Consider the following 19,718-nt stretch of genomic DNA (forward strand, 5'->3'; position numbering starts at 1 on the left):
AGATTTCAAGCTTTAAAATGCTTTTTTAAAAATCTCGTTATGATCATTTTTTACGAAGTTACATTCTTCTGAATTTTGACCTATTTTTGAGGTGGACTTAAGTGATCCTTTAATTTTTTTGCATAGTGTATATCATTACATTTAGTAAAAATTATAAAAACATTAACAGTTTCTCCCACATCTTAATCTACATCGTAAATATATGTTGCTTATTATATATTTTTGGTAATATTTTTCTGTAAAAATAATATAGAAATATCTTTAGCACCTCTAGGCCATTGTTTTTTTATAACTTGCACATCATCAATTTCAATCCAAGATCCTTCTCGACACATACTTATATAATGACTCTCTTCGACACATGAACCATAATGAAATATAGCATTCATAATTTTGTACGTCTGTCCAGCTATTAATATTTTCGTTGTCAGAACAGCACGTAAACTAAATTTGTGTGGTATCTTTACTAACTTATCATTCTCTGAAATAAAAGATATTAAGTGAATAATAAGTATCTCTTTTATCGAATCTAATTCACTTTTAAATAATATATCATTTCTTCCACAACGTTCACATAATTTATTAAACGACTGACCCCATTATGATGAAAATGTAGTTTTTAATAAATCATCGAGATTATAACTTTTTTTTCTTCAAATTATTAATAGAAATTGAAAGTAAAATGTTAGTATTAGTAATAACTTTCGTATCATCACACGAATCGAGAAGTGTAAGTAACTTGATGTTCTATCATATTTTTTATATAATCGTATTTTGTACAAAGAGCTGTATAAGAAATTCTAATGCATCTCGTTTAATAGCAACCGAAAAATATTCCCCTAAAGATTGCCATATTTCATATGTATTCAAATTATACTATTTACACAATACAATTTGCGTTAAAATTTATAACGCTGCGTTTACAAATTAGAGTTATTATAGAATACGAAGGACTATACAAAATTATACAAAATTAAAAATACGTCTTTCCATAGAAACGGAACAATATTCTTCGAAACAAAAGAGAAATATCTATAAGTTATATATTATCAAATTTCTTTAAGTTATATTTATATATTATCAAATATGTAAGTAATATCTACCGAAATCGCAACATAAAGAAATATTGCAATTTTGGTAGATATACTTGCACATTTGATAATATATAAATATGACTTACAGAAATAATATATAAATATAACTTACAGAAATTCTAATCGGTAAACGCAACGTTATGAATTTTAACGCAAATTATATTGTCTGAATAGTATACGCGCAATTCTATTTTCCAACTTTCAGAGAAATTACGAGAAATCGCAACATAAAGAAATATTGCAATTTTGGTAGATATTATACTTGCACATTTCATAATATATAAATATGACTTACAGAAATTTGATATATAACTTATAAAAATTTCTCTTTCGTTTCGTTTTTCTTCTTATTGTAACGAAAAAAGTATATTTAACGCAACACTAAACGTTCGAACGAGCGTTTAGTGTTGCGTTAAATATACTTTTTTCGTTACAATAACAAGAAAAACGAAACGAAAGAGAAATTTTTATAAGTTATATATCAAATTTCTATAAGTTATATTTATACATCTTTATTTTAGACCGTATATGTGAGAAACACAATCAATACTAGAAATTTAAAATGCCTATTACGGTCGGAGCTGGATCTTCGTTGCTTTTAAATAATTCAATCTAGAATTACTAATATATACTATATATGTACTTGCATATATACCATATTGTAGTCTTTTTTCAAACTGCGCGCCGAATTATTTTTCCGGACTAAATAAACCCAATTAAAACTAAGGCGTATTTTCGATCTGATATCACAGTAGCGTTTAGTTAGAAGTGTTTCGGGCTGTGACGTCACAAACAGACACCATGATCGAAAATGACATTTCACTGTCACTATTGAAACTTGGCGGTAAATATGGACCCGAAAACAAAGGTAGCGTTAGCCTTAGCGGTACAATTATTTGAAGGAGACACCTTTGATGATGATTTACTTACCATAGCATGTAGTAAATCGGGGGCAGCGTGTGTAATGTTGCTTTATTATTTCAAAAGGAGGATATACAAAAACATTTTAGATTAGGACATTTGTGCGGCGAAGAATGGATCCAGTATTACTTGAACTTTGATTTTCACCGGCTATTTCGGTAAGAATCACAGAAATTCTATGTGATACTCTTTACGCCATGCTTTGTGTGATATCCGTATAATTTTCTTATTTTTTATAGGATGCGTAAAGACACTTTCAAAGTTATTGCCCCAAGATATGTGCCAAAAATGCAACGTGGTGATACCCCTGCTGTTACAGTTGAGAAGACAACACTTATGACTCTATGGTACCTGGCCGGTCAGTCACCAATGGAGAGTTTGGGTGACCGGTTTGGTGTAGCCCCTTCTACAGTATATCATGAAGTTAATCGTATCGTTGATATTCTTTGTACATTGAGCCCTAAATTTATAGTGTGGCCTAAAGATCATGAATGTGCAGTTGTAAGACAACAATTTTATGACAAAGCAGGATATCCAGGTATGCATGTTACTTTGCATCATGTGTATTACTTGTTTTATACGTATGTATCAATTGCCCACATCAATAATTGTTCAATTCAAAATAATATAATCTCATTGTTGAAGCATTGAAAAATTGAACCGATGTAAGTGGTGTGTACAATTGAACTGTATACAAATACGCCGCTTTTTATACATTAATCTTTTTTCATTGCTATCAATTATACAGAATATTTAATGTCCACACTTTGCAGGTGTGATTGGTGCCATTGACGGTTGTCACATTGATATACTTGCTCCAGCTGATGATCAGGATTCGTACACAGACAGGAAGATGAATCATTCTATAATCCTACAAGGTGGTTCTTTGTGATGGATTAAAATCTTTCATCTGCAGATAGTGAAATTGAAGCAATATTTAAAAAGTAATTTTTATATGCAGGTATCTGCACAGCTACTAAAATATTTACCAACGTTTCCATTGGTACACCAGGATCTCGATTGTCGTGCTTTGAAATATTCAACTTTCTACAAAAAAGTAACCCAGGAAGGACTCGAGAGCTTATTTTACAATCCTCACAATCATCTTGTTGGTGATAAGGCCTATTCTAACAGAGCTTGGCTCATGGCACCTTATAAGTATGTGCAATGTTAAATATGCTTAATATAATATTCTTATATTAGGTAAGAAATGAACCTTTCAGTTTATATACTATTCTTTCATTTCCAGGGACTATGGAAATCTTACTCTGACTCAAAGGCGTCATAACTTGGTCCATAGTTCAACAAGAACTGTCATAGAACACGCATTTGGACTTTTAAAGAGACGATGGCTATACCTGCTGAAATTGAGACTCAAACGTATTGACAGGGCTACAAACTTTGTTTTAGCATGCTGTGTACTTCATAATTTCTGTTTCCTACATAATGATGAAGTTATTCAAAACATGGTAAATGATGATAGACAGATGCGACAGCAAGATTTAATGGAATATCATGATGCAGCAAATGCAGACATTGCTATACAGAAGAGAGACCGCATTGCCAGCTTGTTATAGTTTGAAATTTATTTTTCTTTTATGTGTTACAGTGGATACAAAATAAACTCACTTTAAAGAATTACATGAAATTAATTATTTTTCTTACATTCTTCTCAAAATCAATATCATCTTCACAAATATTTCAAAATAATCATTTGACACTTATATATTTGAAAATCGATATGATAGCCAGCATATTAGCATCGAGCATAAACAAATATATCAGACTTCTTCGATATGACAGCCAGCATATTAGCATCGAGCATAAACAAATATATCAGACTTCTATAGTAATTAAATATGTGGCACTCTGACAATAAATACTATAAAAAATACTAATACTACATCTAACTAATCGAAAACGCTATAATAGTATAAATTAAAAACCCGTTCTATGGTATTACGAACTAAGGGCAATTTGTTAAGTCTTGAGAAGTGCCACATATTCTGACATATAATAAAATTTTAAAAAATTAACCTTAGTCAAACATAAAACATCTCTAATATCATGTGATTAACAACTGACAAATATATTTCTAAAACTAAAATAAAAATTATTGCTGCTTCGTAAGCAATAGTAATTAAAATCACATGACATATTTCTTTGGCTGCATCCTACATGAAATAATCATTACTTTATCACAGTCAATTTTTCAAAATAATTATCCTTTGGTTGGATTAACGATAAATCATATAAATCAGAGGGAATATATATAAAAAATATAAATATATATATATATATATATGTAAACTGAACTGAAAAACAATGTCAGACATCAAACGCAGTGTGAATCTTCTATTACTTGTCCAATAATTAGAGAGAATTTCCAACATTTGTTTTTTCGATTCTTTTTCTTGTTCCATTTTTTTAGTTAGAAGCTGTACAAGATTTTTATTCTGCGTTTTTCTCTCTTCTGAATCCTGTTTTAAAAAATTCAGTAAGGCACTGTTGTCAATTTTTCGTTTCTTGGCCTTGGTAGTATTTTGTACTTTTAGAAAAGGGCTCACTTTCTTCTGGTTGGAAATCAATTCTTTTGCATCATCGTCAGACAGAGGCTCGTCAGAATCCTTGGCGCTGCAACTGAATTCTTGAGAACATTTACTGCTTTTTAAAAAATCATTTGATACTGATGACGATGAGGTTTGACTAGACAGGTCTGACATTGTGTCCATTAAATTAACTGGGGTTGCCTTAGCAGAATCTTTAATAATGTCTCGTACTTCATCATAAAATGCAGGCTTTTTCAACTTCCCAGCTCCAGTGCTCTTAGACCCTCCATTTTGAATGAATGTTATAGTTTTTCCTTCCATGTTCCTCCACTTTTGAGAACAAACTGTACCTGGGTCTCGATTACTAAAATTATAACCCAGAATCATCATTTCTTTGGCAATTTGTGACCAAACGTTCTTCTTTTTGCTCATTTTGTCTTTTAGCAGAGATTTAAAGCGATCACTTCCGACAAACTTAATAAGAGCATCAGTTGCCTCTACATCATGGGCTGAAGGTTTCCCGCGTATGTGGCAGGAATTGGCGTATTTCTTTATTATCCGGAACGACAAAAACGGAATTGTCTGACAATAGAGAGTAAAATTTATTAGACTACAAACTGAGGACATAAAACTTTAGGTTAAATGGCGTTTCTAATATACTTACTCAATTTATCATATACTAAAAGCCCTGGGTTTTTTGGATCTTCCGACATTTGGATATTACCAGAATCATCCTGACACAGCATATGCTGGTCAAGATTTAAGATGATGTTGCGACTCTTTCCCGCTCAAACACTTAACTGCAAACATGCTAATGACCTCCCCGGTTTGGTTGGATGTTTGGGTCCTACCAAGCTAACGTGTTAGCATCGGTGACGTCACAACCACAAACGAAAATGGCCGTGGTCACTTCTTTGGAACGTTGGTCGTGGTTGGATAACGAAAATACGCCTCTACTCTAGTAATCGCGAATTAAATTGACGCTCGTACAGATACAAGAGATCCGGGTTTAAGTCCCGGGCGAGGTAATATTTTTCGGCAATAAATTTATTAACAGTTTTAATATATTAATATAAATAGTAATAAGGCTCCACGATAGCAAATAAATTCAAGTAAAGAAAGGGCAAAGAGCCAAAGTATAGAAAATTTTAACAACACATATATATATTAAAAATAATACAAAATACATACAAATTTAGCAGACAAATTTAACAAACGTTTCGAACCCGATCGGGTCATTTTCAATGATAACATAAATTAATATAATGTACAGAATAAATTTTTCTTTGTAATATCGCCACTTGAAGAAATCTGGGTAGTATCATTGTAAGTCTAATTCCTCGGAAATAAATGTGTATAAAAGAAACCGCGAATACTAAAGTCAATAACAATAAATTACTTGATCAAAATTAAAATTCATAAAGACAAATAACAATTCATATATGTAAAATTACTTAAAACTGTAATTATAAAGAATTGTAACACTTAAGAGAGTGCTACAAAAAATTCAATGAAATTATCTAATAATTAATAGAAAAATTAAAAATATATTACTCACAAGATTAAAAAACACAAATTCCACTGTCATCAATATATCTTCGTTGAAATAGTCAAAAGTTAAAAATTCAAACATTACAGCTTCGGACAAAAAATGAAAGTCCAGTATTATATACTGAGATACGCAATACAATAATAAAATCTGTATAAAAATCTTCATAGTAATAAATAGACGGTTATTTTAGACCAATTTGAGAAGATGTTGAAATGTATCCAAGTTCAATAATACAAAACAAAACCAATTCTATAATTCGTAAAAATTACATGATAAACATATTAAATATATTAAATGACTGAATATGTAATAAATTGTCCGATTATTCAGACCGTAACATTACCTGTGAGTAATTACAAACTGTAGATTCATTATTTTAAGTAACATCTTCAATTAAATTAAACTTTTAAAATTATATTTGAGCGAGTTAACAATGCCAGTATACAGGACGAATATAAGAATAATATAACGGCCGAAGTGTTCACAACAAAGGCTCAACATGTAATGATCACAGAGACAAACGGCGACCACCGAAACTGTTCGTAGGAAGGGGAAAATGAAAAATCTCTAAGAAGGAGAAAGCGAATGTATTATATTGTGATATGTTTCAGGCAAAGTTTCGGTATCATTCTGCCTATTAATTCCATGCAGCTGTCTTTTTATATGCACCATCTCCGAAATCAATCTTTTGTTATACGATGGTTCGATGTCCAAAACCTTCACGTCATCCCATCTAAAATTATGATTTTCAACTAATCGATGATTAGAAATAACCGACGGAGATTTTGATGTCTTATTAATATCGGAGATGTGTTCCTGCACCCTCGTTTGCAAACGTCTCTTCGTTTGTCCAACATAACTAACATCACACTCATCACAAGAGATCTTATACACAACGTTCTGATTTTTTAAAGGTTCTAATTTATCTTTGCCCCTCTTTATTAATCCCTTAAGAGTGTTAGGAATTGTATATGCTAATTTACAATTAAAAACATTAGTGAGTGGTAGAAAATTCTCAGAAATCGACTTCACATATGGAATTGCAAAAAACTTCTCTTTAACTTTGTTAGTGTTGGTTAAATTTTTTTTATTAATATGAAACTTGACTCTATTATTAATCGCTGAAAAAATGAATTGAATCGGATAACCATTGTTCAGAAAAATATTGATAGCATTAATTAAATTTACTTTATGAAAACGAGGATGGCATAACCGGATGATTCTGTCTACAATTCCATAAACAACGCCTCTCTTGTGACAAACAGGATGATGTGAGTTAAAATTTAAAAGTCTGCCTGAAAACGTGGCTTTCCGATATCCATCAAAAACTAGTCTACCCTCCTCCACAATAAGTAAGATATCCAAAAAACTAATCCTGCCTTCCTTATGAAACTCGACAGTTAACTGCAAACGCGCGTGTAACGAATTAAAAATCTCCAGAATATCATCTATCATCACAGAAGGAGCAGCCATAATAATGTCGTCCACATACCGGTAATAAAACAACAATCTGCAAGGTAACTTATCAATGGCTTTTTTCTCAAGATCTTGCATAACCATATTGGCAACCACCGGTGACAAAGGGGACCCCATAGGAGTTCCAAAGATTTGCTTGTAAATCACTTTGTTAAATACAAAATAGGTTGAATTAAGAACCAGGCGGAAGGCTATTAGAAATTCTTCTAACGGTATTTTAGTCTTTCCCGATATAAATTCCCATCTACCCACGATACTATCAGTAGCCAACTCTATAGGAACGTTTGTAAATAAAGAAACGATATCGAAAGAAACCAAACTGTAACCCTCATCAATGTTGAAATTTTTAACTTTGTTAATAAGGTCGAAACTATTCTTTATAAAACTAGGTGTCTCAGGTATATTATCATTAATGATTTTATGCAAGTAGTAAGATAAATTATATGAAGGACTATTAATTGAAGAAACTATTATCCTCAAAGGCTGACCTGGTTTATGGATTTTGGTTAAACCGTATGCCCTAGGTATACTCCCATCGGTCGCCAACAATCTCCGATAAGCAGCCTCATCAATGTACTGTCTATTTTTCCATCTGACAAGCAAATTCCTAATGTCCCCAATCAATTTTTTTGTAGGATCTTTATCAATTTTGGAATAAGTGTCAATATCTGACAACATCATTTCCATTTTTGCAACATACTCACTCCTATCAAGAACAACCGTAACGTTCCCTTTATCAGCTATGCTAATCAAAATTTCAGGATGACTGTTCACAAATTCTTTAGAAATTCTAAACCAATCTGAAAGTAGTTTATCAGTCGAACTAAATTTAGGAAACTCATTTTTAATTTTGTCAAGAAATGGAATTCCTAAAAAAATTCACAACATTATTAGGTCGACCATATATATTATTCTCAATATGTTTTATGAATTCTACCAAAGTCCTATCTATGTTCCCTTTGTCTATCGGTAGGCCAAAGCCTTCTCCCAACTGCAATAAATATTGTACTTCCTTCGGTAATTCAACGTCACTCAGATTGACAAGCCATTAATATATTAACATCTTTATAATATATGATGCTTGATGGTAGCATCAAAATTATTAAAATTGCTTGTCAATTTAATTCGCGATTACTAGAGTAGTTTTAATTGGGTTTATTTAGTCCGGAAAAATAATTCGGCGCGCAGTTTGAAAAAAGACTACAATATGGTATATATGCAAGTACATATATAGTATATATTAGTAATTCAAGATTGAATTATTTAAAAGCAACGAAGATCCAGCTTCGACCGCAAAAGGCATTTTAAATTTCTAGTATTGATTATATTTGTTTTGTCTTCAGTTGGATATCGTTAATATCCGCACTGTCTTTTCGCTTCACAGAGTTTATTACAGTGTTTACAAAATATACATTTTTATATAACACAAAATCAGTAGACAACTTCGCGTTTTCTGTTTAGTTAAGCCACTGTAGATCACGACGTACGCCTAGGGGCAACGTAATGCCCTGAGTCGTTTAATGACAACGCCTGGGGGTACTCGCGTATACCCTGAGTCGATGGTCGGACGATATCGTGATAACGCTTAGAGACTCTTGTCTTGAAACACGATTAACACACACACGTTTGAAATCGCTCGAAAGGAAAACGAAAAACTGTACTTCATGAGATGTGAACAGTCGTACGATCGCCGGTCGAATGGAATAAGACTGAGGTCCTGATCACCGCACAGCCTTCTCTTCCAGGTCCTGATTGGTTGAATTTTCCGAATGTAATTGTGACGAAGCCGCGCAGACATAGCGGCGTCAAAGCGACGACAAAGCGACGACAATGCGGAGACGGAAAGACGCGACAAAAAAAAGGGTCACGATGCCTAATGAATCTTCTATCGATGCCGCAGTTTTTCTGTCCCCTTACGAGCTGAGATGGATTTCTGAATATACGCAATAATGCGTGTTAAAGTGTGTCAATACGTGTGTATCCGTATTGGTTCGTCCGACGTCCATCACAAGTCGTGCACGACATTTAGAGAGCTCTCTACGCAACATTCTCCCCCCGTTGAGAGGGTGAACCGATCAACTAAGTCTAGACCATAAATTATTACAAATGACGCATCGTATAATATTAGTGATAATGGTAGTGTGTGAGTATACGCTTGTGTTATGATTCGACCGGGAGTGGACATAATGTTTTCACAGATCTCTTGAGTTCTCCAGTCGCAGTTTTCATTGTGGCAACTCGTATCACCCCATCATCGTCTGGGTGTAAGGATGTAATCCGGCCTAGAGCCCATTGGGTGCAAGGTAACGTTCGGTCCTTGATGAGGACGACGTCTCCAACGGTTAGATTTGGCTTGTCCTTATCCCATTTAGCACGTGTCTGTAGTTCATTCAAGTATTCCAGACTCCAACGCGACCAGAAATCCTGACGCACCTTTTGTATGTGATGCCAGGTGGACAATCGGTTATCTGGAACTGATAATAAATTTTCCTCCGGCAGAGACGTTAAAGATTTTCCAATTAAACAATGTGCAGGAGATAGTACCAGTAAGTCATTCGGATCAGAGGAAATGGCAGTAATTGGTCTGGAGTTTAAGATCCTCGACTTCAACGGTGAATGTGTTCAACTCTTCGAACGTAAATAAAGAATCTCCTATGACTCGTTTAAAATGATGCTTGAAAAGCTTTACTGAAGCTTCCCATAGTCCGCCGAAATGAGAAGCTGCTGGCGATATAAAATGCCATATAATACGGTGCTCGGAGGCGAATCTGTTCACACGAGTTTTATTTTCTTCTGAATTGAGCAAAACGTACAATTCCTTTAATTTGTTATTCGCGCCTACAAAATTCGTACCGTTGTCCGAATAGATGTGTTTCGGAAGACCACGTCTGGCCACGAATCGTAAGGCTGCGAGGAACCCGTCAGATGTTAAATCGCTTACGACTTCGATATGTATTGCCTTTATCGACATACACACGAATATACATACGTAGACCTTGATCTGTGATCGATTACGGAATTTTCTTTCTTTTATATAAAACGGGCCGCAGAAGTCAATCCCGGTATTGGTAAACGGGATGGCCGCACGCACACGAGGCGGTGGGAGATTACCCATTTTATATTCAGCTGTGGTGGAATTGAAACGGAAACAACGCTTGCATGAGCGAATGATTTTTCTCACTTGGTTGCGTCCGTCCGGTAACCAGAATCTTTGACGAAGGATGTATAATGTCGTTTGTACGCCTGGATGAAAATGTTTCTCGTGTGTTTCGCGAATAATGCAATCCGTGAGATGATGTCGATTAGGAAGCAGGATTGGATGTTTTTACGTAAACGTGAGTTCCGACATTCGAAGCCGTTCCCCAACGCGAATCAGGCCGTAGTTGTCCAAGAATGGATCTATAGGTTTGCGAATTTGCTCTTATTTTTTGAGCCCCTGTCTAACACCTTAATTTCATCAGAGAACCGGACGCCCTGCAGAAGTTTCAGTACACGTATCTCAGCTTCATTAATTTCCTCCGCGCATAATGGTCCGGAGTACTTGAGAAATATTAAAGCGAAGGCTGAATATGCTATGATTCTAATGAGTTTAATATAGGAAGAAAATTTTAAAAGGATGTCATAATCGCGATCTATAGAAGCTAAACAAGTGTTATCCTTTAAATCAGGCACTTGATCCAATCGAGCAGAGACGTCAGGCTATTCGGACTCATCCTTAGACAACCACGAGAGACCCGCAAACCACACACGATTCCGTGAAAATTCACGAGGCGTCTGTCCTCGAGAAATCGCGTCCGCTGGATTATTTTTTGATTTCACATGTCGCCAATCAGCTGCGTCTGTAATATCCTGAATGTTTGCGACTCGATTAGCTACGTATGTTTTTAATAAGTGCGGGGGTGTTTTCAACCAATGTAGCACGACGGTCGAGTCGCTCCAAAAAATCTTCTTATTGACTGCGAGATCTAATGCATCATTCGCTTCGCGAAACAGTTGTGCTAACAATAAAGCGCCGCATAATTCGAGCCGTGGTATCGTGACGGTTTTTAACGGAGCGATCCGCGATTTAGCGCATAACAATCTGACGCACGTTTTACCTTGCTTCCCACGCGACCGTATATATATACAGGGTGTCCCATTTTAAATAACGGATAGGAATGTCTCAGATGGTAAGCATTTTGGAGGAAATTTGTTTATACAAAAGTTGTAGGGTACAGACAAGGCTAACTTATGGTGACCTTGACCTTGACCTTGACGATGACCTTCAAGGTCATTTCAATATCAAGTCAATTTTTTCAAATGGAACCCCTTATTTTTTAACCCGGAAGTGGAAAGAGCGGAAGATTTTACGTCCGAATATGACCTTGACTTTGACCTTCACCGCTACCTTCAAGTGCTCCTTCACCGCTCCATGGTGAGGTTCTATAGTTCTTTTCGGTTTGTGTCCGTTAGTTTGGACCTCCCTGTCGGCCAGCATTTAGCATGATTGAACCTGAGCTGATATTGCCCGAGCGGATCATAAGCCACAACACCCTCACCACGAGAAGGTGGACACATGGGGGCACCCAGCCAGTTAAGGCAAGATAGAGGAGTCACCCAGCCAGTTAAGGCAAGATAGAGTCACCCAGCCAGTACTTAACTCTTCTTTTTCGATCTTCTTCAGAGAATCTTACTCAGTTGATCATTAATAAGCATAATTTATATTAAATTACCGAAATCGTTTAAAATTTGTACGTAAAATCTTCCGCGCTTTTCACTTCCGGGGTAAAAAATAAGGGGTTCGGTTAAAAAAAAATCGACTTAACCTTAAAATGATCTTGAAGGTCGAGGTCAAGGTCAATGTCAAGGTCACATGCGGACGTGAAATCTTCCTCTGTTTCCATATCCGTGGTAAAAAATGAGGGGTTCCATTTAAAAAATCGACTTGATATTAAAATGACCTTGAAGGTAGCGGTGAAGGTCAAGGTCAAAGTCATATTCGGACGTAAAATCTTCCGCTCTTTCCACTTCCGGGTTAAAAAATAAGGGGTTCCATTTGAAAAAATTGACTTGATATTGAAATGACCTTGAAGGTCATCGTCAAGGTCAAGGTCAAGGTCACCATAAGTTAGCCTTGTCTGTACCCTACAACTTTTGTATAAACAAATTTCCTCCAAAATGCTTACCATCCGAGATATTCCTATCCGTTATTTAAAATGGGACATCCTGTATATACAAGCACCGTAGCCTACGTTGCTGGCGTCACAGAAACCGTGAAGTTGAATATCGTAACAATTCTCCACGAGTAACTTGCGATCGACCGAAATCGAATCCATAGACGCCCATTGTTTAATAAATTCCGACCACTCTGTATAGATGTTCTGTGGAACGGATTCATCCCAGTGTAATCCGCATAGCCACACGCTCTGTATTAACTTCTTAGCATATAAAACGACCGGACCCAAGAGGCCCAGTGGGTCGAAAATCTTAGCGATTTCTGATAGAATGATCCTTTTTGTCGGTTTCTTCATATTGATGATAGGATTGGTCGTATAACATATCTTATTGTCGCGAGTGCTCCACGCTGTGCCTAATGTTTTCAGGGTACGATTTATATTCAACGTAAAATTAGTATGCAATGAGTTGGATGGTAAATCATTAATCGCGCGTTCGTCATTTGATGCCCATTGACGGATAAGTGAATCCGCCTCTGACCAGCAATGCGATTATTTCATCTCGTATCACTCGGGCTTGATCGAACGTTTCAGCGCCAGTGAGCAAATCATCCACATACAGATGAGATTTAATAATCTTGGATGCCCGAGGATGGACGAGAGATTCGTCATCTGCGAGCTGTTGAAGAGTGCGAATTGCTAAGAATGGTGAGGAAGACACGCCGAAGGTGAGCGTGTTTAACTGAAACATTTCGATCTTGCCGTTGTGGCGCCAAAGAATGCGTTGGTATCGCCGATCGTCTTCATGTAAAGCTACTTGGCGATACATTTTCTCGATGTCGGCTATAATGACACAGTTGTACGTACGGAATCGAATTAAGTGCGCGAATAAATTATTTTGCACGGTGGGACCTACCATAAGTAAGTCGTTTAACGATACCCCATTGCTTGTCTTCGCAGAAGCGTCAAAGACTACTCGTACCTTTGTGGTTTCACTCGATTCTTTAAGTACCGCGTGATGGGGCATGTAATAGCCTTCTTCATCGGGATTTTCTACCAAAGACATATATTTTAATTTCAAATACTCGTTTATCACTTGAGTGTAATCCGATTTCAAAGTCATGTTCGTGTTAAGTTTGCGCTCTAATGCTAATAGACGTTTAAGCGCCACGGACCGCGATTCTCCTAGACGTTTGTTCGTATCGCGAAATGGCAAGCGAACTGAATAACGACCGTCATCGCCACGAAAGACAGTTCTAATAAAATGTGCTTCGCACATACTTTCCTCTTCAGATAACGGTCTATTCGTCGCGATTTCTTCTATCGTCCAAAATTGAAGCACCAGACTTTCGAGATTAGTCGAGTGACATATTGAGAGTCCTGTTGCCCTTTGTGATGATGCTCCACCAGCTACTACCCAGCCTAATCGTGTCTTTTGTAAATATAATTCATAGCCTTCTCGCGTAAGATTGATCTGATCGATTGCGAACAACGATAGCGACATTACTGAACCCACTAATAAATCAATCGAACGTGGTAAGTGGAACTCTGGATCCGCCAATTTAATATTCAATGGTAACCGATTGACTCGCGTGGAAATACCTCGGATGGAATTAGATCGGCGATGATTGGTATTGTCAGGCATGTCAAATGTTTGCAGAAATTGTCGTATATGGATTGTATCTTTATTTGGACTATGCCTTTCGATTCGGTACTTGTGTCATTAATCGCACTGACCGGTAACGAATGCGCGTTTATCGGTAAATTCAAGCGTTTTACGAAGGATTCGGATATAAAATTTGCAGAAGCGCCCGTATCTAATAGTGCGCGGCATTTAATTAGTTGGTTTTGATAATCGTGAACATATACAAGTGCGCTTGTCATAAGTTGCGGCGCTTGGAAGTGTAATGTCGCTAGATTTGTCGTTCGATTGTCGGTCATCTGGATTAGTCATTCGGTTTGAATCGACTTTGATTTTGACTTGTTGAATTCATTCGCGTAATTATCAATGTGCAAAAGTGTGTTGTGACGTTTCTGGCAAATAGAACAACTTGAAAATTTGCACGCGCTACCGCGATGTGACCGTAAGCAATTGTAGCACAGCTTCGCGGTTTTTATTGCATCGATGCGCTTCTGGACCGACAGCTGTTTAAACTTTTCGCACGTATACAGCGGATGACGACTGGTCTTGCACACTATACAATTACGCGATGTATTCAGCATAAGTGCGCGATTCGACGCGCCAGTGCGTTTCCTTTTAGCCGCGGGTTCGGATTTGTTTTTTTCTGTTTCCGTTTCCTTCGATCTCTCACGTTTTGAAGCGCAGACCGCGGACTTGTATAGAAATTCGTACATCTTATCGGGTTCAGGGAATATATCTCTTTCGAGAGACGCTTCCCATCTCTCTGACGCGCTCTTCGGAAACCTGCTCTCCAAAATATGGACGACTACTTCTGATCCGACGGAGACGCCTAACGCGTTTAGCGACGCGACATGCTGTTGCGCGTCGTCTGCGAGTTTAGATAAAGCACTGGTTGTTTCTTTATCCAATGTCGGCAAATTTAAAAATAGCGACAAGTGACGCGATATTAAAATATGTTTTACTTCATATGCCCTTTCAAGTAACTCCCACGCTTTACTATAATTTGCACCGTCAATAGTGAAAATTCGTAATTTATTGGCAGCTTCACCCTTTAGCGCCGCCTTCAAATATTATAACTTATCTATGTCAGACAGATCTGTCTGCGAGCCTATCATATTTTTGAATGCGTTCTTAAACGACAACCAACCTTCATATTTGCCGTTGAATGTAGGCAGAGATGCTTCCGGTAATTTAATTCGTCGTTTCTTGGTTGCTGTCTCGGACCCGGTGCTTCGCGTCTCGTTCATCGAACTGCTAGTGCCCGCTTCCGAAATGTCGAGTTCATGTAAGGTTTTTTCGACCTTACTCGCGAGAAAGTAGTACCGATCTTGAATGCTCGTGAATTCGATTTGATGTCCTTCATTCGGATCTAGTACGGCGAGTTCGTCGTTACTATCCTCAAACGCATGATAAAGTTCAGTTACGCGTTTCATTCTCAGTTTTAATGACGCGTTATCGTACTTTCCCTTGTCAAGGATATTATTTAAACTCGTTATTTGGGACTTCAACGAAGTCCGCCTTTGTATTAATAGTTTAATTTTATCTGCCATTTCCGTGTAATTTAAGAATATAAACTATCGAATGACTTACTAAACCGTGGTGAATTGGTGATTGTCGTGTCGTGTCTCAACGCTCTCGGAAATTTGCATCTATGGCTGTATGGAACGTGATCTTCTCTGTCCTTCTCGGAGATTTGTACTCGTGATTGTGTGGAACGTGATGGTCACTCTTCGATGATCTATGCGTAGAATATACGGCAGGTCGCAAGACCTCACAGGAGGCACCAAAATGTTTTGTCTTTAGTTGGATATCATTAATATCCGCACTCTTTTTGCCTCACAAAGTTTATTAGTGTTTACAAAATATACATTTTTATATAACACAAAATCAGTAGACAACTTCGCGTTTTCTGTTTAGTTAAGCCACTGTAGATCACGACGTACGCCTAGGGGCAACGTAATGCCCTGAGTCGTTTAATGACAACGCCTGGGGGTACTCGCGTATACCCTGAGTCGATGGTCGGACGATATCGTGATAACGCTTAGAGACTCTTGTCTTGAAACACGATTAACACACACACGTTTGAAATCGCTCGAAAGGAAAACGAAAAACTGTACTTCATGAGATGTGAACAGTCGTACGATCGCCGGTCGAATGGAATAAGACTGAGGTCCTGATCACCGCACAGCCTTCTCTTCCAGGTCCTGATTGGTTGAATTTTCCGAATGTAATTGTGACGAAGCCGCGCAGACATAGCGGCGTCAAAGCGACGACAAAGCGACGACAATGCGGAGACGGAAAGACGCGACAAAAAAAAGGGTCACGATGCCTAATGAATCTTCTATCGATGCCGCAGTTTTTCTGTCCCCTTACGAGCTGAGATGGATTTCTGAATATACGCAATAATGCGTGTTAAAGTGTGTCAATACGTGTGTATCCGTATTGGTTCGTCCGACGTCCATCACAAGTCGTGCACGACATTTAGAGAGCTCTCTACGCAACAATATTTATATATTATCAAATGTGCAAGTAATATCTACTAAAATTGCAATATTTCTTTATGTTGCGATTTCTCGTAATTTTCTCTGAAAGCTGGAAAATAGAATTGCGCGTATACTATTCAGATAATATAATTTGCGTTAAAGTTCATAACGCTGCGTTTACGGATTAGAATTAAAATGTGGAGGGCTATACAAAATTAAAAATACATCTTTCCGCAGAAACGGAACAATATCCTTCCAAACGAAAAAGTAAATATAACTTATGGAAATTTGATAATATACATATAACTTATAGAAATTTCTATTTCTCTTTCGTTTTGTTTTTCTAATTTTATAGTAACGAAAAAAGTATATACAGGGTGTCTCAAAAAATGTGACTGAAACACAGTGGGGACATAGATTGGATCAAGGGGAACAAAATAGTTTGGTACCATTTTGCAGTTAACGCAATATTTAACGAGATATTAACGTTTAAAGATAGGCGAATACGAGCGTCCGACCAGCCTACTGATCATGTACTGCTGCCGGCAGGACGGTCTACCGTCCCAGTGGGGATTAATTAAAAATACATAATGGAAAATTAAAAATACATCTTTCCGCAAAAACGGAACAATATACTTCAAAACAAAAGAGAAATTTTTATAATTTATATATTATCAAATTTCTCTAAGTCATCTAATTTAACACATGAAAATCTATTTCTTGAAGTCAATTATAAGGTAAATTGTTTAACATTCGTCACTACAAATGCGTGATATCGGTACAAACTTACCTTTTTAAAAAAGGTAAAAAAAGGCGCTAAACATTCATGTTTCTCGAATGAAACCTAAGTATCCAACCCAATTAATAGTAGTTTTAATTTTTCTTCAAGGACATTCTTATTGAAGGTTTCCTTATTCCGAGTAATGGCAACTTTAATTCTGTGTCAAAAATTATTACTCTTCGAAAAAAATTAATGCATCAAATGAAAGATTAATACCCAGATGCTACAATCTTAATTAGAGTAAATGTCCCAATTACTGCATCTTTAAGCATATAGTTGTAATAGATATACTTATTTTGAAGCTTTTAAGATATATAACACAGACCTCACTTTTTTATTATATTCAAATATAAACTTTAATATACACTAAATAAAAGCAACAAGTTCGAAAACTGACTAATTAAATATAGCGAAAAAAATGTTATGTAAGGTATTGAACATATTACTGCCAGTCTTTGTCCAAATACTGTCCCTCCAATTACTGCCACATGTACCTAATACTGTCTCCATATTTACTACCAGTGTACTAAATTCTGCCACCCAATTACTGCACAGTGTGCAGTAAATAGGGAGACAGTATTACATGTGAATTATTGATACAAATTTATTATCAAAATCGTCCTGTAAATAACTCTTATTCATATTAATAGATTCTTTTCGGTAAAAAAAGTGATAGTTATGTATAATTTATTTTAATATATTTTTTTATTATAAATGTAAGCATATATGTATATATACAGGGTGTCCCATAACTCACCTGACAAATATCATGGATAGGTAGAGCGGATTAAACTGAGACGGAACGTCTCTACCATTTTTCAATTTTCGCAATAGTTAACGAGATATTTATTTATAAAAATATCCAAATTTGCTCGGCCCACCGTCAAATGCAAGCGCGCGGCTCGATAGGACCGCCCAGCGCGGCGCGCCGCGCGTGCTCGCCGTCGCTAGGCACGTGTTGTTTATAACAAGCAGCAATGGACGTCGCTAGACATGAGTCGCGAATAGCGTCGAATTTCCAGCTATAATTATTCTTTGAGCTATGATCATTCTCTGTTCATAATAAAACGAAATCTTCGTACGAAAAATTTATTTTTGCATGCACGTATGTTCGGAAACATATTAGAAATTAATATCTCGGTTACGAAAATTAGGAAAATTGAGAACTCTTTCCAAGAACACAGTTTAGTTCGCTCTAAAGTGAACTTTCGTCGCGCTAGTCTCCGCGTTTTAAATTGTGAATTATTTCCTGACTATTTGTATCATAACAAAATTATTTACAACATAGAAAAATTGTTTGTGTGCATTTTCTGTGTGCGTGAACGTGCACACAGAATCGGCTAATCGATCACGAGCAGGTAGAACGGACCGAATTGAATCGACAAATCTTATACCATTTTGTAGGTTGCGCAATAGTTAACGAGATATTAACGTTTAAAGATAGCCGAATAAGCGCGTCCGGCCGGCCTACTGCTGCCGAATATACAACCTACCGTCCCCACCGATCGCACGGCGCGCGGGCCAGGGTCGGTGATTATTGTGTTGAGGGTGTTGAGAACTCAACATCCAGTCGGTTATAGGGTGTTGTTTTCAACACCCTATTAAGGTGACAAAATGTAATGAATTATGTAGGAGATTTTATTAAGTATACATGTATTCTTTTCAATACTCATAGCGTTTCCCACTGGCGCACTGAGTGGGCACTGAGTGTCAAATTTCAAATTCTTCAAATCAAATTCGTCAAATCGAACGATGGGAAAGTGACGGTACGCGATTCAAACTGAATTTTAAAAAAATATTATTGTTATTTTAGGTAGCAAAATACTAATTTATTTAATTTGTTTATTTTAGACATAACTCCAAATTACACTTTTGACGTGTTTGACGATGAAATTACCAGTGGAACACGAAACTTTTGGCACTCAGTGCGCCAGTGGAAAACGCTATCAATGTTCTGAGTATTTTCGCGAGAATTAGAGAATTTTCAAATAGGCCTATCGCCGAATATTGTGAGCCAATCCGCGCTTCGGAAAGATTTCTTCTCCATCGTCCGACCGCCCCGACTGA

At 36.7% G+C, this 19,718-nt stretch overlaps 2 protein-coding genes across 2 annotated transcripts; both read right to left on the reverse strand.

Moving 5' to 3' along the window:
• Positions 1 to 3,995: 3,995 nt before the first annotated feature.
• LOC108767162 (uncharacterized) lies at positions 3,996 to 5,078 on the reverse strand. The gene is made up of 2 exons (XM_018516889.1): positions 4,378 to 5,078; positions 3,996 to 4,021 (listed from the first exon to the last, which is right to left on the reverse strand). Exons 1-2 carry the CDS (start codon positions 4,994 to 4,996, stop codon positions 3,996 to 3,998), a joined length of 645 nt encoding a protein of 214 aa, XP_018372391.1. The 5' UTR covers positions 4,997 to 5,078.
• Positions 5,079 to 13,244: 8,166 nt separating this feature from the next.
• On the reverse strand, positions 13,245 to 14,390 carry LOC108767163 (uncharacterized). Its single transcript, XM_018516890.1, has one exon. It carries the CDS (start codon positions 14,388 to 14,390, stop codon positions 13,245 to 13,247), a length of 1,146 nt encoding a protein of 381 aa, XP_018372392.1.
• Between the last annotated feature and the right edge of the window lie 5,328 nt (positions 14,391 to 19,718).

Source organism: Trachymyrmex cornetzi, unplaced genomic scaffold (assembly GCF_001594075.2).
Source record: "Trachymyrmex cornetzi isolate Tcor2-1 unplaced genomic scaffold, Tcor1.1 scaffold657, whole genome shotgun sequence".
NCBI lineage: Eukaryota > Metazoa > Arthropoda > Insecta > Hymenoptera > Formicidae > Trachymyrmex > Trachymyrmex cornetzi.

Excerpts from the sequence above, each read along its gene's own strand:
- LOC108767162 (XM_018516889.1), bottom strand. The coding sequence starts at position 4,996 with ATGAGCAAAAAGAAGAACGTTTGGTCACAAATTGCCAAAGAAATGATG. Across the intron at positions 4,022-4,377 it reads TCTCTCTAATTATTGGACAA|AATATGTGGCACTTCTCAAG; the intron begins GTAATAGAAGAT and ends ATTATATGTCAG.
- LOC108767163 (XM_018516890.1), bottom strand. The coding sequence starts at position 14,390 with ATGCCTGACAATACCAATCATCGCCGATCTAATTCCATCCGAGGTATT.